The sequence below is a fragment of the Cyprinodon variegatus genome, unplaced genomic scaffold, assembly GCF_000732505.1.
Source record: "Cyprinodon variegatus isolate N-32 unplaced genomic scaffold, C_variegatus-1.0 Scaffold644, whole genome shotgun sequence".
NCBI lineage: Eukaryota > Metazoa > Chordata > Actinopteri > Cyprinodontiformes > Cyprinodontidae > Cyprinodon > Cyprinodon variegatus.
The window spans coordinates 20278-40028 of NW_015151097.1; the positions used below are offsets into that span (position 1 = coordinate 20278).

General features: G+C 36.2%; 1 protein-coding gene across 3 annotated transcripts in view; it reads left to right on the forward strand.

The window, feature by feature from the left end:
• Window positions 1-2874: 2874 nt before the first annotated feature.
• Window positions 2875-19751, forward strand: part of ndrg4 (NDRG family member 4) — a 40718-nt gene continuing 23841 nt past the window's right edge. For 2 of the 3 annotated variants that reach the window (XM_015393486.1, XM_015393488.1), the window contains exons 1-3: window positions 2875-2977; window positions 4507-4665; window positions 10163-10201. In XM_015393486.1, coding sequence (XP_015248972.1) covers window positions 2900-2977; window positions 4507-4665; window positions 10163-10201 — 276 coding nt within the window. In that variant the 5' untranslated portion in view covers window positions 2875-2899. The remainder of the gene's footprint in view (window positions 2978-4506; window positions 4666-10162; window positions 10202-19751) is intronic. The other variant, XM_015393487.1, reaches the window with a different exon arrangement.

Here is a 19751-nt window from a genome sequence, read left to right on the forward strand (position 1 = left end):
GAATGAAAACTATTATATGTTTCATTCACATTTTAGTCACTACAATATGTGATATTTTTAGTCGGTTTTAGTCGAGTAAAACTCTAAAAGGTTTAAGTCTAGTTTTAATCAGTTTTATGTTGCAATTAAAAAAACAGTTAACCTTTCAAATTTTGAATAACAAGCAGTTTCCTTACCAGACTGAAACTGAAAGCTCTAGCCTAGATACTACAATAGCTGGGTATAGAATACTGTGCTATATATATATATATATATATATGTAATTTAAACAGAACACTGTCAAACGTTTATAATATAAACTTTATTTTTGTTTTTTTGTTGTTGTTTTTATTCAGAAACTTGATTTAATTTGCATTCCTGGCTCTGTAAAGTTTGATTTTTAATGGGTATTTGTGCCCATTTATTTGCCTTTTCCAATAATATATTTGCCCATAGAGTGTTACCTACTGTAACATGAAAACAATCTTACAGGAACATTTTGCAGTTCACACACAGATCATTTAGGCCACCAACCCTTTAAAGCTGTAGTAGCCCTTGGCAGTATCAGCGAAGTCATTCTACTCCGTGTTTCTGTGTTGGTGGGCTGATGTCATGTACTAGCACTGTTGTTGTATTATTGCTGTCTGACCTTATTCTTAGTTTGTGTGTTGATGTGCCTTGTGTATACTGCATGGAACTGTGTGTCGGCTGCATGTTTAAACACAACACTTCATCCTGATTAGGGCTTTTATCAAGTCCCAGCCCTTTTATTATCTTTTGGAAAATAGCCTGTGTGCTTCCAAGCCCCGCTACAGCTCAGTAATCTCGGTCAGTAAGCATCTATTTCACCTCCTGATTTAAATGTCTTTGTTATTAGAAGGATCCCACTTAGCTGTGCTTTTGCAGAGACTTCAGAAAATGGAAACAAATGGCTTAAACGTTTAAACCTTTTATTTTCAAGGTAAAAACAGTGTAATATTTGGAGCATAATTGGAGAACAATGTATAATAAAGCACAGATAAAAAAAAAAAACAATCTATCTGGGAAAAATGGAAGCTAGTATTAAGCAATATGATATATGTTTTACATTTGGAGCATTTTGTTTGGGGTTTACAAAGCAATCAGAACATTCTTTTTTGTGGGATTTTACTTTTGTCATGCCTGTAAAACGTCCTAAATAACATAAACTCATCCAGAACCATTGGGGCAAACATCTCTGTGCGGCCCTCATCTCTTTATGGGATAATTCCAGATGTGTTTGATGATGAATATGACTTATTCAGATGGAAACCTAACAAAGCGCATTTTATTTACTAACAGATGTGTCCAGCTTAAATGTAATGACCTCTACCTAACTTGGATCTAACTCAGATCTGAGATGGGGCTCTTTGTTGTTTATGTTTATTTATTGTTTATGATTTATGATTTATTCATGGTGTGATGGTTGGTTAAATGTCCTTAGATATATTTAACTCAAAATCACACTGTCTTGTTGTACATAATTTCTCTATGTAAAATTAAAAACTTCTAATTTCTGTAAAATAGAAGGAAAATAATGCAATAATGCATTTCAGTATTAACACATTCAGTAACTACTAACTATTATAGTTTCAGGGCTCTGTTTCAGTTCCCTTGGTCCCATTTAACTCCCTCAAAATAAACCATCTGTAAAAGTCCAGCCACCAGACACTTGTTGATGAGCATTTAACTCAAGACTGGCTCCAGCACATGGCTCCAGCATCACTCCTCCAGGCAAAGTAACTTGGTCCCTTGGTATTTCCGATTGAATTACTTTTAGTCTGTCCTCTCGCCTGACTAACTGCGAGAGGAATCTATCATTTGGAAAACTCCCCAGAAACGGAAGATTCTTGTTAAATGAAGGTGTTAAAAATGCCTCACCATGCAAAATACATATTTTGAGGAGTCAAATAAAAGGAGATCAAATTAATCCCATCCTGTTGCTGTACATGTAACAATGTCCCTTTTGTTAAAGGAGTATTTTACTCCTACAATCCATTTGAAATAAACTTATAATTGATGTTAAATCAATTTCAGGAGCTGGGGAAAAAAAACAGGGCTCATTTTGACCCCTTTCATACCCTTTTCTTTTGTTTGTTTTTTGTTACGCATGAGAATTAGACTTGCAGTAGTTTGTCTACCATAATTTCCTGATGTCTTACAAAATATAGGTAAAAAATTAAATAAACAGCAGCACCTATCGACCAGCAGATGAGTCCCTGATAGTCAGAATCTTTAGTTGGACAGAGGCAGGAGAGCCAGGCAGGCTAATGTCAGGATGCTTCCAGGGCTCACAACACACTTTCAAGCCAGCTCTTGTGGGCATATTTGATTTTCACTACGAGCCCACACAAAATACCCAAGCTCACTCTCCAGAATTTAACCCCTAACCCTAAACCAGCAACTCATATTTTTTACAAATAAAGGTCCAATTTCCTAGTGATGAGTCCTTTAATGCTTCTTTTTTTTTTTGAAGATAATTAGTTTTAAATGAGCAATCTCCAGAAATGTTTATTTTTGTTTGCCATGACATCACAACACTGTACTTTAAGAATGTATTATTGCTGTTCTTCAATGCATTTCCATCGATTGAGTATCTTGGAATGAAAGTTGAATGTTCTTTTCATTCTATCAGTGCCCCAAGTGTTCAAATAATTATTTTCTAATTTGGTCGGAAGATGGATGTAGTTTTTCCGTTGGAGCCTCTTTTAAGTATTCAACATGCCGTGGAGAATCTTCATTAGTGTAGACTGAATATTTGCATCGTGCAGAATGAGATTAAAACTGTTATTTATGGTAATTGCTGATCATTTATTTTTGATATATGTTTTGCCACAGAGAGTAACCCTAAATATATTGCTTTTATTTCCTGTTGCTCTGTGTTTGTAGGTTGCTGTCCAGGATGGCAGGGATGAAGGAGCAGCAGATCACGGAAGAGAAGCCCCTGCTGCTGGAGCAAAAAGGAACGGATGTAGACATGGTCAGTGCCGTTTTTATCATTTGCATGGCTTTTTGTTGCCATTAGTCCTTCCAATCTGGGCATTCGTATGCCATTAGTAAGGGCTTTTAAAAACTCCTGGCATATTAAGAGATGTTTGTGCTCATTATTTGTGATGGCTTACAATTAGGCAATGAGCCTGTTTACCAGCAAAGGAGGAAAATTAATGAACTCTATCCAACCATGAAAGCACTGTGAGAAGATGAGAGCTCATTTAAGCTGTTAGAGGCGAAGAAACAACAAAAAAAAGGGAGGCCATTACATAAACGTCACTTTTTCCAGTCCACTTATCACTGAATAGGCAACAGGTAGAGGTTGAGGCTAAATCCAGGGCTCTTCAATACCATTTGATGCAGAGGCGATAAAAAGGTTGGATTATTCTCTGATGGAAAAGTGACTTGAAGACGCAATAAATACAGAATACGTCTGAAAAGTATATTCCTAATTGTATCTTAAAACCTTTGTAACAACACTTAAGGAAGTTAGTTAGAAACTGTGGAGGAAAAAAAAAGTTGTTTGATCTAATATAATGGCACAGATTATTCACTTATTTTAGGGCATAATCAGAAAAAGCCTATGGAGGAATGACTCAGCAGAGAGTAATTATAATAAATGACAAATCCTGTCTGCTTTCCTTACCCCTAATTTCACTGGGAAGCAGTTACTAAAAGCTGACTAAGGTGTGATTCTTTGTCAAGAATATGATTCATCCAGATAATAAAGGAGCTTAGTTTTTTTTAATGAGAAGTAACAGAATATGCTCTCCATTAGTACAGATCTCATTAACCACCATTGATTGCTGAAAAGGTCATTGAGCCTGCTCATTATAATTCTCTGTTGGTAAATATTGGAGGCCATTGATCCTGTTACATGTTGCATGACTTGACTGGTCACTGTTTTATTCTGTGAATGACCTATTTTCCTCAAGGACACACCCTGATGCCTCCATAAACCACGTTAGAATTTGTAGCTCTGCAGCATAAGTCAACTTTAAAAGCAGTGAGGGATTGTTGGTAACACCAATAATCATCTATGTGTAACAAATTCTTTGTTCAGGTAATATGTAAAAAAAAAAAGAATATATATATATATATATATATATATATATATATAATGATAAAAAAAAAAAAGTGTGGTGGATCGTTGTAAATTAATAAACTGTTCATAACTGCCTCTGGTTTAAAAGCACCTTTTAGGAAGGTATGGTTGGAGAGGCTTCGTGATTTACAGTTGCTTGAGTTGATCAAGATCCACAACTTGTTCCTTGATTCTAATTAAATAAGGTCTGTAAATCTTTAGCCTAACCTTTCTGGTGAAAAGGCAAAGAACAGGGGAAGATGTTTGTTTATTAGGTTTTTAAAGGACACTGTTCTCACCGAGGTTGTGCAAACATGAGAAAAAGAAAATGTTAATCTTGAGCTTCAAGTTTGTGTTGACTGTATGTCACTATCCTGTATGTCCTCTCTGTTGCCCAATAATCACTTTGTTGTGCTTGTTGTTTTGCAACACAGCAGGATAAAGGAGAGGAGGCATCGGGGGAACTCCCGTGCCCCGAAAGCCCCGCGCCCCCTAATGAACCCCCTCCCCCCCGTCGCCCCGCTCACCGCTGGCATGCCTTCGCACGGCACTGGCTTCGCCAGACCCGCCGTCGGACCAGCGGGGTCCTCCCGGTAACTACCAGAACGAGCAGAAACATCTGACTGGCAAAACACAAAATCAAACACACAACGCATTTAAGAAACAGATGAAGATGTGCAGTAGAAATAAACATAAACAAACATTTCAAGATGAATCACTAAATAGGTAAACTAGCTAAATGCTAACATGCCTTATAGAGTCTGAGTGCACGGAAATTAGCCGTTTTAGATAAAATAATAACAAACTTAGAACCAAAATTAAAATGAATTATTTTGATTTAGAGAATTGATGACCAATTTATATATTTCTCAGTTAAAACTAAACTATGATCTCAGCAGAAAAAAGCTGTAAATGAAATATTATGGCATTTTATTTTGATGAATTACCTGCAGAGTCAACTGGCCAATGTTGCTAGCTTAAAAAAGGTATTCCTACTTCAGAAACTGACATAAACTTACAGACACCTACACATAAATCTCACATTTGATCTATAAATGCCTATACTTTACCTTTATCTTCTTAACAAATTGAACTGAAGATCTTACATGTCATATACCTTTGATTAATCTTTTTGGTAATTTATTTAGCTAATATTTATGTAAGGTAGATGAAATATAAATAGTGTTATACAGATGTAATGCAAGTACAACCAAGCCTTTTTAGGTTAACTTGCAGAGGAACTTCTAAAAACCATGATAGAAAAATAAAATGTAATAGGACACAATTTTATATCATGAACTTGAATTTACTAAATTAATACTTTACTAATCCAGTTAGAGTAAATTTGAATCATATCGGAATGAAAAAGTTAGTTACTGATTATTTACAACAATATCTTTTTAAAAGGTTAGGTGCAAACTAAACACAAAGACACTTGTCCAGCTGTAATCTGATTGACCTTACGACTTAAATCCCTCTTAGCCTGCTTTAGTGGCAACAGCCCAGAAAAGAGAACATTTAAAGAATAAGTGAGAGGCCCTGGGTCCAAATCCTGGACAAGCCCCCATTTTGTCACATCCTGGCACTGGGATTGTGACAAAATGAGGGAAAAAGGACAAGAGGACCTGATTTGCTAATATTTATTTTAAAGATGAAATAAATAATTTGAGTGAAAAAATCAAGCATGTGAAAAAAAGTCAAAAAATGTATAATGGTTGAATTGGCTAGACTAAAACACAATAACAACAAGTAAGGGTGGGATATGCCTAATGTCTATTTCCCCTTCTGCAAAACAGTTAGATTTTTTTATTTTATAAAAGGCTAAAGAAACAAACCAGGTGTTTCCAATCAGTGACTGCTGCTCTTCAAAAGAGCCACCTTTGCCGCAGCTCAGTCACTCACCTTACAGGATATCACAATGTTTAGATTGTATTCTTTATCTAGTTGCTGACTTGGTAAAGTAGTAACTCAGAACAAAGAAACAGGGAATAATAAATGAAACACATTTTGTTGAGGGATTTAATTGGTTTCCCTGTGCTAGATACCCTGAAAACCCTAACAGAAAAAATACTTGAAATTAAAGTTTGGTTTCTTGCAAAGCTGAGGTAGATTTTATACTTTAATTATATTGCTTTAATACCCTTTTTGCTTTACATGTTTCATTTGGTTCAACTTGTAGTGAAAAAATGTTGCAAGCAGTGACAGAAATTACAAACAGAATTATAGATTTTATGTCCTCTCTGCACTTATACAAGTCAGTTCTAGATATTACATTAAGATTATTAAATGTATTAAAAAGACATTTAGTATTTTTAAGTGAAAAAAATAGAAAAAGACTGAAATCTAGGCTTAAATCTTTAGTCACAAAACGAACCAAGAAAGGCAGACACAGATCAGGCACCTTAAAGGCACCTTACCATGTAGCTTAGACATTAGCCTCACACCTCTCTGAACTAAGCCTCTTTGTCTGCATAAAGTCTGTGGGTGTGAAACTAAAAAACAAGGGAAGAGTGCCACCTGCTGGTCCGACCATCTTACTGTCATTACTAACATCTTCCCTTTTTTTAACAAAAAATACCTTCTGCATGAAATCCACAAGGATCGAAGTTGGCTAGAAGCTGCACATCAATTTCAAGGATTATCTGAATATTCTCGTACACATACAGTAAATAATTGGAAGAATGCTGCTTTTTATACATCTATCTAATTTGGTAGAAACAAAGCAACATATTGGAAAAGTTAAAAAGTCACTCAGGGTTATCTCATTGTGCAGTTTCTTAGTTTGGGCAGCTTCAGACCCTTTTTTTCTAACTTGTCTCTATTTTCTAGGTCTATCCTTCTTACTATCACCCTTCCTGTCATGTTCTATCATCTTATAATTGCCAAACTAAATTTAACATTGTGTTTCTATAATTAACAACTTTACGTTTGCCTTCATTTTGGAGGTAAGTTAATTATTTTAGGTCTTCTTTCAGAAGCATCTTCAGAAATTCCCACCTGACCTTAGAAATACAGAGCTGTGAATGACTAAAACAGACACAATCCATCTGTTCCAAAAGGGCAGTCCAACCCCACACACACACCATTCATTTTGTTGTTTTTGTCTTATTCAGATTTTTTTTTTTTATGAGTGAACTATTTTTGGTGGAGGCTAACACACATGCTTGTTTTTTTACTCTTTAGCATGTCCTGTTTGTTGTTTTTTATCTCAAAATGAATGTCCTAAAGCAGAATGGTGAGGAATAAATGAATGCAACGTGATATATGTACTTTTTGGTACCGGTAGTTTATTTTTTCACTTTGTTTCAAATATTACAGCTAATGTATCTTTTAATTATGAAAAACAAAATTACATACTAAAGTTTTCAGTAAAAATGAAAAACTAATTTTAAAATAGTCTAATGAATTAAACGTCATTTAAAAAAACAAATATTTTTAATAATGAGTATAATTATTTAACTCTATATTTATATATAAATATAGAGTGAAATGTATTTTATAGAGGTTATTTTTTGGCGTCACAGGCTAAAAAGTGTAGGAGCTTATTTCCTGAAAGATTTCAAGGCTTTTATTTTTTTATGCTGCTTGTCTTTCAAAAGAGTTAATTACCGACTGATATGAATTAATAATATATCAGTTAATAAGAAAAGTTAGCATTTGAGTGAGAAATGAAATAAATGCCGAAAAACATTTGACAATTATAGACATTATATATTGTATATTTAATTGATCTGCATTTTAAGATTCAAATGAGCGATAATAATAATTTACTCAAAAATTGTATCTAAATATTTTTTGAGTCAAAAAGCGACATTGAGAGCAATATTTCACTGAGTTATGGCCTATTGTATAACCTGGCTTAAGAAAGATGATCTCATAACATGTTATTTAAATTTTTTGGAGCTATCAAGAAAGTTGTCTTAGTCATTTGATTTGGCTTTGACTTGCTATTTATATTTATTTATAGTGTTAATACCCCTTAAACTCTCATATTGTGTCACTATTATTTTGTCCTGACTTCTCAATTTCCGTTACATGCTTTAAGGCGGGAATTTCCAGTTTCTGAGGGCTGCTATCCTGCAGCTTCTAGATTTGTCCTTGGTTAAACACACCTGAATCAAACAGCTGAATCAGCACCTCAGTCTGCTGTCAGTTTCTTCAGTCCATCTATTTACTTGATTCAGGTGTTTTGGACCAAGGACACATCTAAAAGTTTTAGAATAGTAGCCCTCAGGAACTGGAACTGCCCACCCCTGCTTTAACGTATAAATTTTTGCCAAGTTTGTATGTTGGGGAAAAAAATAATTAAATGGTAAAACAATTTAAGAACATTTAACAGTGTTCTCCACCAGAGCTGTTGTTTTTCCGTCTATAACACCAGTTTGGCATTAGTCTGTGACTCCAGATGGATCAGCCCAAATGGTGTCACTTTTAACTTTTACTTCTTTTTACTTCTCTGAGTTTTGTTAGGAACTAATTTTGTTACAAAAAAAAGAAAATATTTCAATTAGCACACATATATCTGAAAATTATCAGTGTTTTATATTAAATATTCAGACTATTATTCCCTCCTTGCTAGATGATTTAGATGATCTAGATTGATTAGACAGGTAGATGGAAAAAAAAAGATTGTTTTAGGTTTTTGAGGTGAGTTTTTCAACACTTAAAAATAATTTTACTTATCTGCTGTAGATATGATCATTATAATTCCCATTAAGGTGCCCTGTTTCCGCTAATACTCTAAGGGCCTGATACTCTAAGACTCCAAATAACGAGCACTAAATTGCATGCGTAATAATTTGTTTGCCCTTGTATGTTATAGTTGGAACTGGTTCAGTTCTGACAATGAAAATGAGCAGATTACATATTCTACTGGCAGTCTGAGAGTGGCCGTTAAAGAAAGATGAGGTTCTAAGCCACAGAGATGAAGGTGATAAAAATTATTAATTAAAAATATTATAACAGTAATATTAAATAACATTTATGGTGCACTTCAAATAAGTAGCGTTTCTTAAAGTGGTATAAACAAAAATAAAAAAACATAAAATTATGAAAAAAACTGAAGTTAAAGCTAGATAAAGAAAAATTACAATACCATAAAATTTACAATACTTAAGTTTAGTTATTTTTTTAGTTTAATTGTATAAAGATTCAGCGGATTAATTTTAACACACCTTCATAGACTTATTTTCTTTAGTAATATCATTCTACTTTTGTCATTTCTGACAGTCCAAATATGTTTACATGCGCACAGAATATCTCTCCATCGTCTGACTTTGTACCAAGGCATCCTTTGTGGCAAGAAAAGTTAAGTTTCAGATTTGGAAAATCTCTTTGCACGTGGTCAATGTTACATTTGCATATCCTCCACACATGAATCTGTGCAGGTTGGTCATTAGAAAATGATCTGCGTATTGATGAAGGAACTCATGCAATAAATGGTCTGCTGAATTCTAAATGCAAATCACTTTGCATCTTTTTTTCAAAGATTTGCTTTGTGCATAAGAACAAGTTTGCACCTTTTTTAAGATGCAAACCATCTGAAGATCAGGCCCTACATGACCGAGCAAAAAAAAAAAAGAAAATCTCTTAACCTCATTAAAGAATGAACCTTCTAGTTACATCATGGCAAACGTTGCTTCAGGTGTCTTGAATAACAAAGTATTTGCTTTGTTAGGATGTCATCAGCTTTCTTTTCTTACTTATTTTTTGGTAAAAATCTATTTTCATTTGAATTAAAAAAGTATTTTGTGTAATTCTTTTTGGTAAACCCGAAACTCTCATTGAGTACAATTCCATTTTTACAAGCAAGAGAAGGCTAAAACATCCAAATACTTTATGGGGCTAATATTTAAAAGGCATGATATACTCTTTCTGCACCTTAAGAAAGCAATTGATGGTAGATAAATATGCATGTTTTTTGCTGCTAAGGTCCCCTAGTTTTTTTTTTTTTTTCATTTTTGGACCTACAGATCACTGCTTTCACCGCTCTACAATGATAGATGCCCCACTCCGTATCTAAAGTCAAATCAACTTTTCTCATTCTAATGTAATAGTTTTTATGTTTTATGTGCTTTTCTCCCTGACCAGGAAAACCCTGAGCAGCTGATGCCACCAGGCGACTGGAAGGTACGAACCATCTCACCCATCTCTTCTTAAATTAATGTTATTTCTATTCACTTTGTCTGTAGCATTAAATCTTTATCCCTTGGATTTGCTAACTTTTGTATATGTGAATAATATGTTTATCAATAGATTACTAAATGTAATGATAAATATATAATTTTAAGGCTTAATATGATCACTGCCTGAGATTTAAGATGCTGTTCTGAATGTGAGGTGGAGCCAGGGCTGGACCGCCCATTCAAGGCATACTCCTGGTTCGGCTTGCCTCCATTTTTGGGCTGGGCCGAGGCAATCATAATGTAAACAAAAACATATCTAGCATTACCTATTTAATATATTAGCCTTATCAAATTATTTTTAAATAAATCATATCCACAATGATGGTGATACATGACTCTCAGACCACCTTCTTTTAAAGCTGTCTTGTTTTGATCAAAATTGCACAAGATAGTCATATCTACATTCATGTTGCATAACTTGCAAGAACCAAGTTATCCATCATTATTGTAGGTATGTCTATCGTGTGCAATTTTGAGAAAAACAAGACAGACATACCTACATAATGGTGGATAACTTGCAAGAACCAAGATTTGCTTTTCCAAAGCGATTTTTTTATCTGCTGGGCCATTAGGAGATCAATTAAATATGCAGCTAAAAATAAACATTACCTCCTATTAATATTGGCTTCATGTTTACATAAAAATAAAAAAAAATCAATAATAATTTGGTTTTGTATATTTTCCATTATTGTCTTGAAAATACTAGAATTTACACATAAAAATATCCATTTGATAAGATCACATATGATTAGCAACTCAAGATCTAAATAGCACATTTACCAATTTCTTCGATTTTTAAATTTTTTTTTTTTACACCTGCTTAATTTCTGTTGCTACATATTTCCACTCAACGTACGCATTGTCCTGTGGTATGATCCATATCTCCCCATAAAAATATAACTAATATTTGTTGGCCACCATGCTCCAGTCCAGTCATTCATAGAGCTAAATAAATTAAATTACAAAAAAACAGAGAGCATGTTACTGCATTTTATGGAGTGTGCAGTTTATCTTTATCTATTTAAGAGCTATCACATACAGAACATGTTTTCAGTTGTCTTCTTGTTTTATCCAGAATGTGAAATGGAAGGGGGAAAACATGCAATAATAGATCTTGACATCTGAAATTGAACTCTGGATGGCTGTTTTAAGGACAACATAGCCTCCCTGTGTGGTCTTCCCTTTGCACCACTTGCCATGACTTTCACTCGTTGTGTCAAATCTTTGAAACTAAGTCTGTGCCCGAACATCCACCCTAACCCCTAAATCCCTCAATCACTACGTAGAGCAGGGACTATATAAGTGGGTTTATAGTGAACTCAGTTAACCGAATTAGATGATCTTTACATTTTGCTTCTCATTGGTCACGTGACTCTGGCTCCCCGCACACTGCCTGTGCCATCTTTGTTATTTGTTGATGCTGTCAGGTAGAGAAAGCCTATGGCGACAAAATTCAGCATTCTGAGATATATCTGCTCGTCTAGTGACCAGAGATGATACCTACTTTTCAAGGTGCATTGTGGGAAATTTTTAGTCCACTACTTTTTCATCCACTAGATGTTTAGACACTAATTTAAAATGGATTAACCACTACATAGTGCCCTAGTGATTAGGGCAGATATTGGGACACAGCCTACGTCTTGTGGAGTTGCAATCAGTAGTGAATATCTTCCCTGCAGAAGAGCTAGCAGCTACTTAGAAAAGAGGCCGTTCTTGAAGAAAACATAACAAAAGAATAAGAAAACAAATACTGTAATATAAATTTCAATTATCATTACAGCTTAAGGAATATTTTTCTTTCATTTTTTGGCCTTCTTATGTGTATATTTTGGCATGTGTAATTACAAAGAAGCTCGGCAAGACAAATAGCACATTTCAGTAGGAAGACAATTCATAGTGCAGTATAAAAATTCATTTTAAAATGGAGAAAAAGAAAATTTCTATTTCAGCTGCAACAAAAATCTTCATAAATAAAACAAATAATAAAAACAAACAAAAGCTTGTATGATTAACAGTTACTGTATCCAGCAGAGAGTGATATAGACCCTGGCTGTTCACCAAATTCTGTATCCATCAAGTTCTTTATCCAATCAACTCAGGGAAAAATTGAATGGAGGGAAAAAGTATGACAGAAAACAGCAAAAGTGAAGCCCATTTAATCCAAGATATTGATTGAGTTTCAGAAGTAGTGAACTGTAGTCTGTGCTCCAAGAGCCACTGCAGACGTATCGGCACATGTAGGGTGAACGAAGCCACTACTAAACCAGAGTCATCATGAGAGGCAAAGGCCTGAACTGTTCCTCAGTGGTCTGAACTCCTCCTTGAGATAAAAGAAACGTTTTCATTTCAATGCAAACTAACATTCCAGAGTCTGGAGAAAGAAAGTAAAAACACAGAATGAAGTCCAGTGAAAAAACGTTCAGTTTCCAACATTTAAGAAAATATTTCAGCTTGATTAACGTTGCTGGTCATACATTTGTAAGTTACAGTCAGGTGTGACAGAATAAAAGTTTCATAAAGCTTTTTCTCTCACCTTTGCTATCACATCGTTGCTATTAGATCTCTGGCAATAACACAGCACTGAAATTCAGTGTGATGAACTATTTTTAATCGGTGACTTGCTAAATTAGAAGGCATGAACTTTTGCTGTTTGCTACTCTGAAGCCAAAACTGCACAGGTTGAGTGCAGTACAAAGGCCGTCCTGTCAGGATAACTGCACAATAAAAAAACCAAACCTGATCCAAGCCCAACCAAGCAGAACAACAACAGCCATGATTATGAGGATATATCTAAAACACTGCTCTCACAGCCCTCGAACTCCTGGGTGGGCTGAGTGGTTCCCTCATCTCCAGCTTGGATCCTCTACCAGAAACCTGGGAGCTTGCAGGTTCTTTGCAGTATCTTAACTGTTCCTGGAACTGCCCCTGGTGCTCCAATGACCTCGGGTTCTACAGTCACTTTCACCTTCCAGGCTTTCCAGAATTCTTCCCTAAGGCCTTCGTATTTTTCTCATTTTTCGTGTTCTCTGTTCCTGAACTATCCATCATTTGGGATGGCCCGGTCAATCAATACGGTCATCCTCTACTTGCTTATCAACATTCACAATATCCGGTTGGTTGGCCACAAACATTTTGTCAGTTTGTATCTAGAGGTCTTAGAGCATCTTAGCTCTGTTATTCTCAACCTCCTTGGGAGGAGGCTCCCATTCTGACCTGGGGGTGCCCTGCATTCTGCACATAGGTTTCTGTACACTATACCAGCCACTTAGTTATGTCATTTAAAGTATTCTTTTACACCCTGCTGTGAGATGGTGGATTGTCTCTGGCGCCTCTTAGCATAGCCTGCTCCTGGGATCTTGCCTGGTAGATCTGGGCCTCTGTTGTCCAAAGCCTGCTCCTGTGCTGCCATAATCAGGTCTTTCTGTTGTGACTGTATAGGTTTGGAAACAACCAGTGCAGACAGAAGTCTAATGAACTAATGTTAAAGCAACCAACTTAGTTTTGGCATGAAGGTTAAGGGACTGTAATGTTGTAGGAATTGAAGCACAATGTGCCTTAATTTGCTGCCATGGGATGTTTATGACAACATTAACCGCATTCTGTCTCTATAATACCTCTCAGTGTGTTTGACCACCTGGCACAGGAATCCATCCGAATAGCTCAAATTCTACCTCCTACCATGTGTTCGTAGCTCGTATCCCTTCACCTTTCATGGGGTCAACAGTGATAACACTATCCATGACAGGAAAGGAGCTCCACACTGCAGTGCTCAATCCAGACAGCCTTCTGTCTTATTGATGACATTACATGGTGGACACATATACTTGCTGGTTAAATTGGGACTACACTAAACAAGAGTTACATATAGCGAACAGCTGAGGCTCTTAGTTATAAAACCCCAAACAGAGTACATGAGAAGAAATAATGTTTTCTTTTCACTCTGTGATTTTTGCCTATATAGTCAGGATGGGGTTCGTAAGCCTGCTGGAGGCAGAGGGACACCAGGAGGTCCTATGCTAAACAAATTGGTGCTAGGAATCCTGCTCCCTGGTCCTAGCTTCCTCCTGACTGCCAGCACTAATTGAATAGCACTAACTATAACTGCTGATACATTTCCTCCATGGCTTAAGTGTCCTTACCCATTTTAAGGTATTCAGCTGGAGCTCAAGTCGTTCAACATGCTTGAGTTACTCTCAGGAAGATACCAAATAAGCACAGGATGGGGCGCAGCATTGTTAATCCTACAGCTTTTGACTGACAGATTATTCATAAACACAGATGTCATAGATTTTGTTTGTCCAATAAATCATACATGAACATTATTCTCTAGTCTTTGTCTACACAATCAAAACTATCTTTTTTTGTTTATCAATTTATTTTGTTAGATTTTTTTTCACCTCTTAGACTCAGATTCATACAGAGCTGTTGATCAAACCAACATCTATACCTGATATCATAAATATAATCTAAGAAAAGATGTAATTTAGATAATAAATACCATCAGTGTTTAAATCAATTAACAAACAAGGAAGGTAGCTTGACCTACTTTTATAGTGTTCTGCAAATTAGCTTTACATTATGCAACACCTACTGCAATGTTTGGGTTGTTTGAGCTTCTGGATTTGTTTCTTTGATGAGGAAAGGTGTGTGAATTTGTGTTAGCACCTAAGTGTGCGTATGTGATGTGTGTATGTGTGCATGGCTGATTAGAGCCTCAAAGCCTTTAGAATCATCAGCTGCCACTAATGATTCTGTTAGATAACATATGACTGTAATTTAACTATTAAATATTAACTTTCAGAACTTGTTTGTCTGGAAATTAAACTGTTTAAAGAAAACAGATTCATTTTATTAGTGTAGGCTTGATCCTCTAGCCTGTTTTGATATAGAGAAAAATATAAAAGACATATTTGAAAAAAGATCTTGCCGTTTTTTTACTCGTACTAATTATCTCTTCTTGGAAGGGTATACTAACATAATTTATAATTCATTTTTTGAAAATAACATAATGGAACATCTGGATCAGAATATCAGTAACAGAAGCTCACACCTTGCCTTATCTAGCAGGCTTGCAGCCTAAGAGAATAATTTTGAGCAACATAATAAAAAAAACAAAAAACAAGCTCACATCCAAGTTTAAAAATGGAGGAAAAGAGGAATAGATGCAAAATAGTTTTCCCACTATATAATCTTATCCAGTTGCAGCATTGTAAAAAGAGTGACTGGAGTGGCGGCCTAGTGGTTAGTTTATTGCGCTTGGCACCCAGAGGTTCTGAGTTCAAGCCCCACTCCCACAGACTACCACTCTGGGTTTTCCTGAGCAATACCCTTAACCCCACACTGCTCCCTGGGTGCTGCAGAGTGGCAGCCCACTGCCTCCCAAGGAGATGGGTCAAATGCAGAGGTTATTTCTCCAGTGTGAGATTAATAACATTCAGTTGAATTATAAATGAAACTTTGATTTCATTGTTTTATTTACAAAAAGCAGAGTGCCCTGTTATTATTTTACTACCATATATTAAGCATTTTTCATGCACTTTTAAAAAATGATTAAAGTAGAGACCTTATGATATGAGATCCCTCTTTGGCTCAAGGCCAGATAAAATGATGGGATGGACCAGATTTGTCCAGTGGCCTTGTGTTTAACGTCTGTGTCAAATCCTTAATGTATTTGTCTCTTAACAGTTGGTTAATTACAAGACTTTCCTTTCCTTTTCATTCGGTCTGATCTTTTTTGACCTTTCTTATAGATAAAATCTTTAGGAGAACCTTTGGAACAGCTTAAAGCCTTTAAAGACCACTTTATTGAACTGAAAACTTATCTTTGTCAAGACTCCTAGAATTAGTCTTAGACAGATTTTATTCGTCATTTTGTTTACACAAGTGTAAAACAAAAAGAAATTTTGTTTGGAACAGCTCTCTGGACAATTTTTTTTGTGCAGCCTTGAAAAATAGTAAAAAAATTAAATAAATAAATATGAAAACAGTAAATATAAACATATGACTGTAAATTTATAGTTCTAATGTTTTTTTTTTATATATATATAATGATAAAATATAATAAGTATAAAAAAATACAATACAATATCCCATTTTACAAAACAGAAGAACCCAGACTCAGAACTAAGGACCCAGAATTCGAAGCAGACAGATAGATGTGATTAACAAAAGCATTTATTACTGATATTGGATCTGCAACTCAGCAGCTTGGGCGTCAAAAGCTGGAATCTGTGGCAGGAAAACTCAGGTTAGTGACCATGTAAAACTGACAGAGGACGATTACAAGCTTGTGAATCAGTAACCTGGTTTTTGAGTTCAGTCTGTGCCCAGAAGAAAGAGTAGAATCCAGCTGGATGGCTAACAACACCGCACGGCGAACACCGCCCAGAGAATTCCAGGAGCCGAAACCTAGAAGGCTGCTGAACTGGCTGATGAGCAGACCCACGCAAACAAAGGATGGCAGGAGTTTCCAGAAGACGGAGCCAAAGCCGACGTCGAAGAGGTTAACAGGAGTCCACGCCAGAAAATCAGAGATCCGAAGATATACCGATGTGGAAATCCAAGTCGAAGTCAGGAGGCAGATCCAGGTTCAGTCCACAGGCAGAAACCAGCAGGAGTCCAAAAAAAGGTCAAGCAGACAGATCCAGAACAGGAGCAGGCAGGCTCAAAGGTCTGGAGGCAGAACTGGTCAGGAGCAGGCAATCAGAACAACAAACAGGAGAACTCACACTGAAGGCTCAAATAATCTGGCACTGATGACTAGGAGCAAACAGTTTAAATATAGGCAGGACTAGGTGGAAAAGATGAACAGTGATTAGAAACTGGGCGGAGATGAATGGAATGAACCATTAAGCCAGTCATCAGAGCAAAGATCCAGACACTTACTGTTTTGAAGCAAAAAAAAGAAGCCATACTGCATAAAATTCACCATTAGAAGGAGAAGTTGCAGTTGGAAACTGTCTAATGTAGAACTTAAAACAGTGCTAATTTACAATATAACCATTGCTAATGGAGGAAGGCAAAAATACTCAGTTAATTAAAATTGGAACAATTTAATGACTAACAAGATTAAAGTTTGAATATCTAAGATAAAATTGTCTTTTTTTTACACAAAGAACTAGCATAATACATTTCAAAGTCTAACTAATGAGAGAACTGGAATTCGGTGTGGCGTTGGGTGTTAAAATTTGATTTGCATGAAATTAACACATTGAAGAATTTAGAAAAAAAAATCCCTCTGAAAAAGAAAATGATAAGAACAAGAGCATTTTTCAGTCAGTCTTGTGCACATTTTTGCTCGCTGCAGTCAAATACCAGCAGGATTGTATGTTTAAAGCTGATGGGGAGCTGCAGAGTCAGCAGAGAGAGAGTTAATCTCCTGCATGTGGGTGAAAAGGGGGTCAAAGCCAATCACAGGGGAAAGGAAAGGTCCTGAGCGATCTGTCAGCAGGAAAAAAAGGGGGATGGATGGGGTGAAAAAACTGGAAGATTGAAGGGGAAAAGGGGAGAGATGGAGTTTTAGAGGTAGGACAAAGGGCTTGTTGTGCCACATTAGTACAGAACAGAGAGAGAGGGAGGCTCTCCATTCAGCACACCATTGCTGCACTGCTGATGTGCACGTAGCCTTCTGGTTCTCCATCTAGGTGTATGTTTTTTTATTTGGAAAAGAAATGTTGATTTTTACATCTGAGAGAATTACTGTACGCAGCGTTCTGAGCTGTCATAGAGCAGTGGTCATGTTGCGAGGGTCAAGGTGTCGTCATTAATAAACCTACAGACATATGAAATGTTTAGGGTTGACTTACGATAAACAAATACATAAGAACATTATAGATTTCATTCTTGCAGAAGAATTTTACAAAGATGCCCATGGAGGCTTGTTTTTGAACTTGTCTATTGTTTTCTTGTCTAGCAAAATTAAATTGTTAAATTTCAGCTTTTGTTGTAAAATTTCATTTTTTCTGCAATTTACTTGTTTGGGTGACATTACAAAATAGCAGAAATATCCTATTATGCAAATGTAAAAGTCACGATCACAATCAAAGTTTTTTTGAAGAATTATATTTTATCTTGTTTTAAACAGGGAATTAATACACTTTGCCAGATGAATGAGAAAATTTAATTTGAAATAAGAAAAAAAAAACTCCATTATCTCATTTCAAGTGCATAATATCCATACATGCTATATTTAAGGGTAAAATTCTCTTTCCATTGGCAGATCATCTTATTTACCTACTGCTTCTTCTTATCTTATGGAATATTAACTGAATTTTATAGATCAGTTTTTGCAGTGTACTAAATGGAGAGACTAAGTAGCAGCAACAACTTTACAAAGTCTTGATATTTCTTTAGCACTAAGTAAAATAGCATTCAATCTGAAAAACTCACACAGAAAGAAAGAATTTATTGATACAGTTATTTTAAGACTTTGGTGCTCAGACCTCGGCAGGAAACATTAGCGCTGAATTTTACTTTAATACGCATAAGCAGATGAATGAGAAAATTGATGTTTTCCCCAGGCCTGAAACTGGTTATGGAGTGGAGATATATTACCGTAAGTTGGTTCAGTCCATAGACTGCTGGTTGGCAAGACGATCTGCTTGAGCTGTTTTGGTGAGATCCAGTGGACTGTGTGATGTAATACTAGTGCTTCACTCAGGGACCTGGAAGATAGAGGTCCTTGGATAAACACAGGCTTGCATGAACCTGTTCATGATGAGAAAGCATGAAGCGACAGTGGAGAGGAAAACTCCCGTTTGGGAAGAAAACTTTGGCAGAACCAGGCTCAACATGGCGGTTTTCTGCCGGACCAGTTGAGATGTGACGGGGAATCCAGTAAGAGTTCGGGAGGAATTACACTCTGATAGGGACGAGGTTGAAGAAGCACCATTGAAGAGCCCGATGGAGCTTGGCTATGATGGTGCAGAAAGAGATGGAGGAGGGTTGAATCGGGGTCATCTGAGTGAAAATCAGACATAGCGCAACCACTGCTTACGCTGCCTGGGCAGCAGGCGGGGACGTGAATTTGAAGACATTTAAAATGGACTCTGGATGCTGAACGGGCTTCGTGGAGGTGCAGTTCAAAGCGGAACCCAGCTTGACTAAAATCTTGCAAAAGAAAATGGCTGGACAATATGATATGGATATGATGAAATACACTGCCTGGCCAAAAAAATAAGTCACCACCTGGATTCAACTAAGCAGATAGGTACGAGCCTCCTATTGGATAATTACTGCATGGGCGATTATCTTTCAGCTGGCAACAAGTTATTTAACTCCAACTGGTGCAATGACTTGCTTCCCATTTCCTAAACAACCATACTTCCCATGGTCGTGGAGAAGATGTTTGTCTGTTTGAGAAGGGTCAAATCATTGGCATGCATCAAGCAGAGAAAACATCTAAAGAGAATTCAGACACTACTAATATTGGGTTAAGAACTGTCCAACTAATAATTAAAAGCTGGAAGCATAGTGGGGACCAATCATCTTCAAGG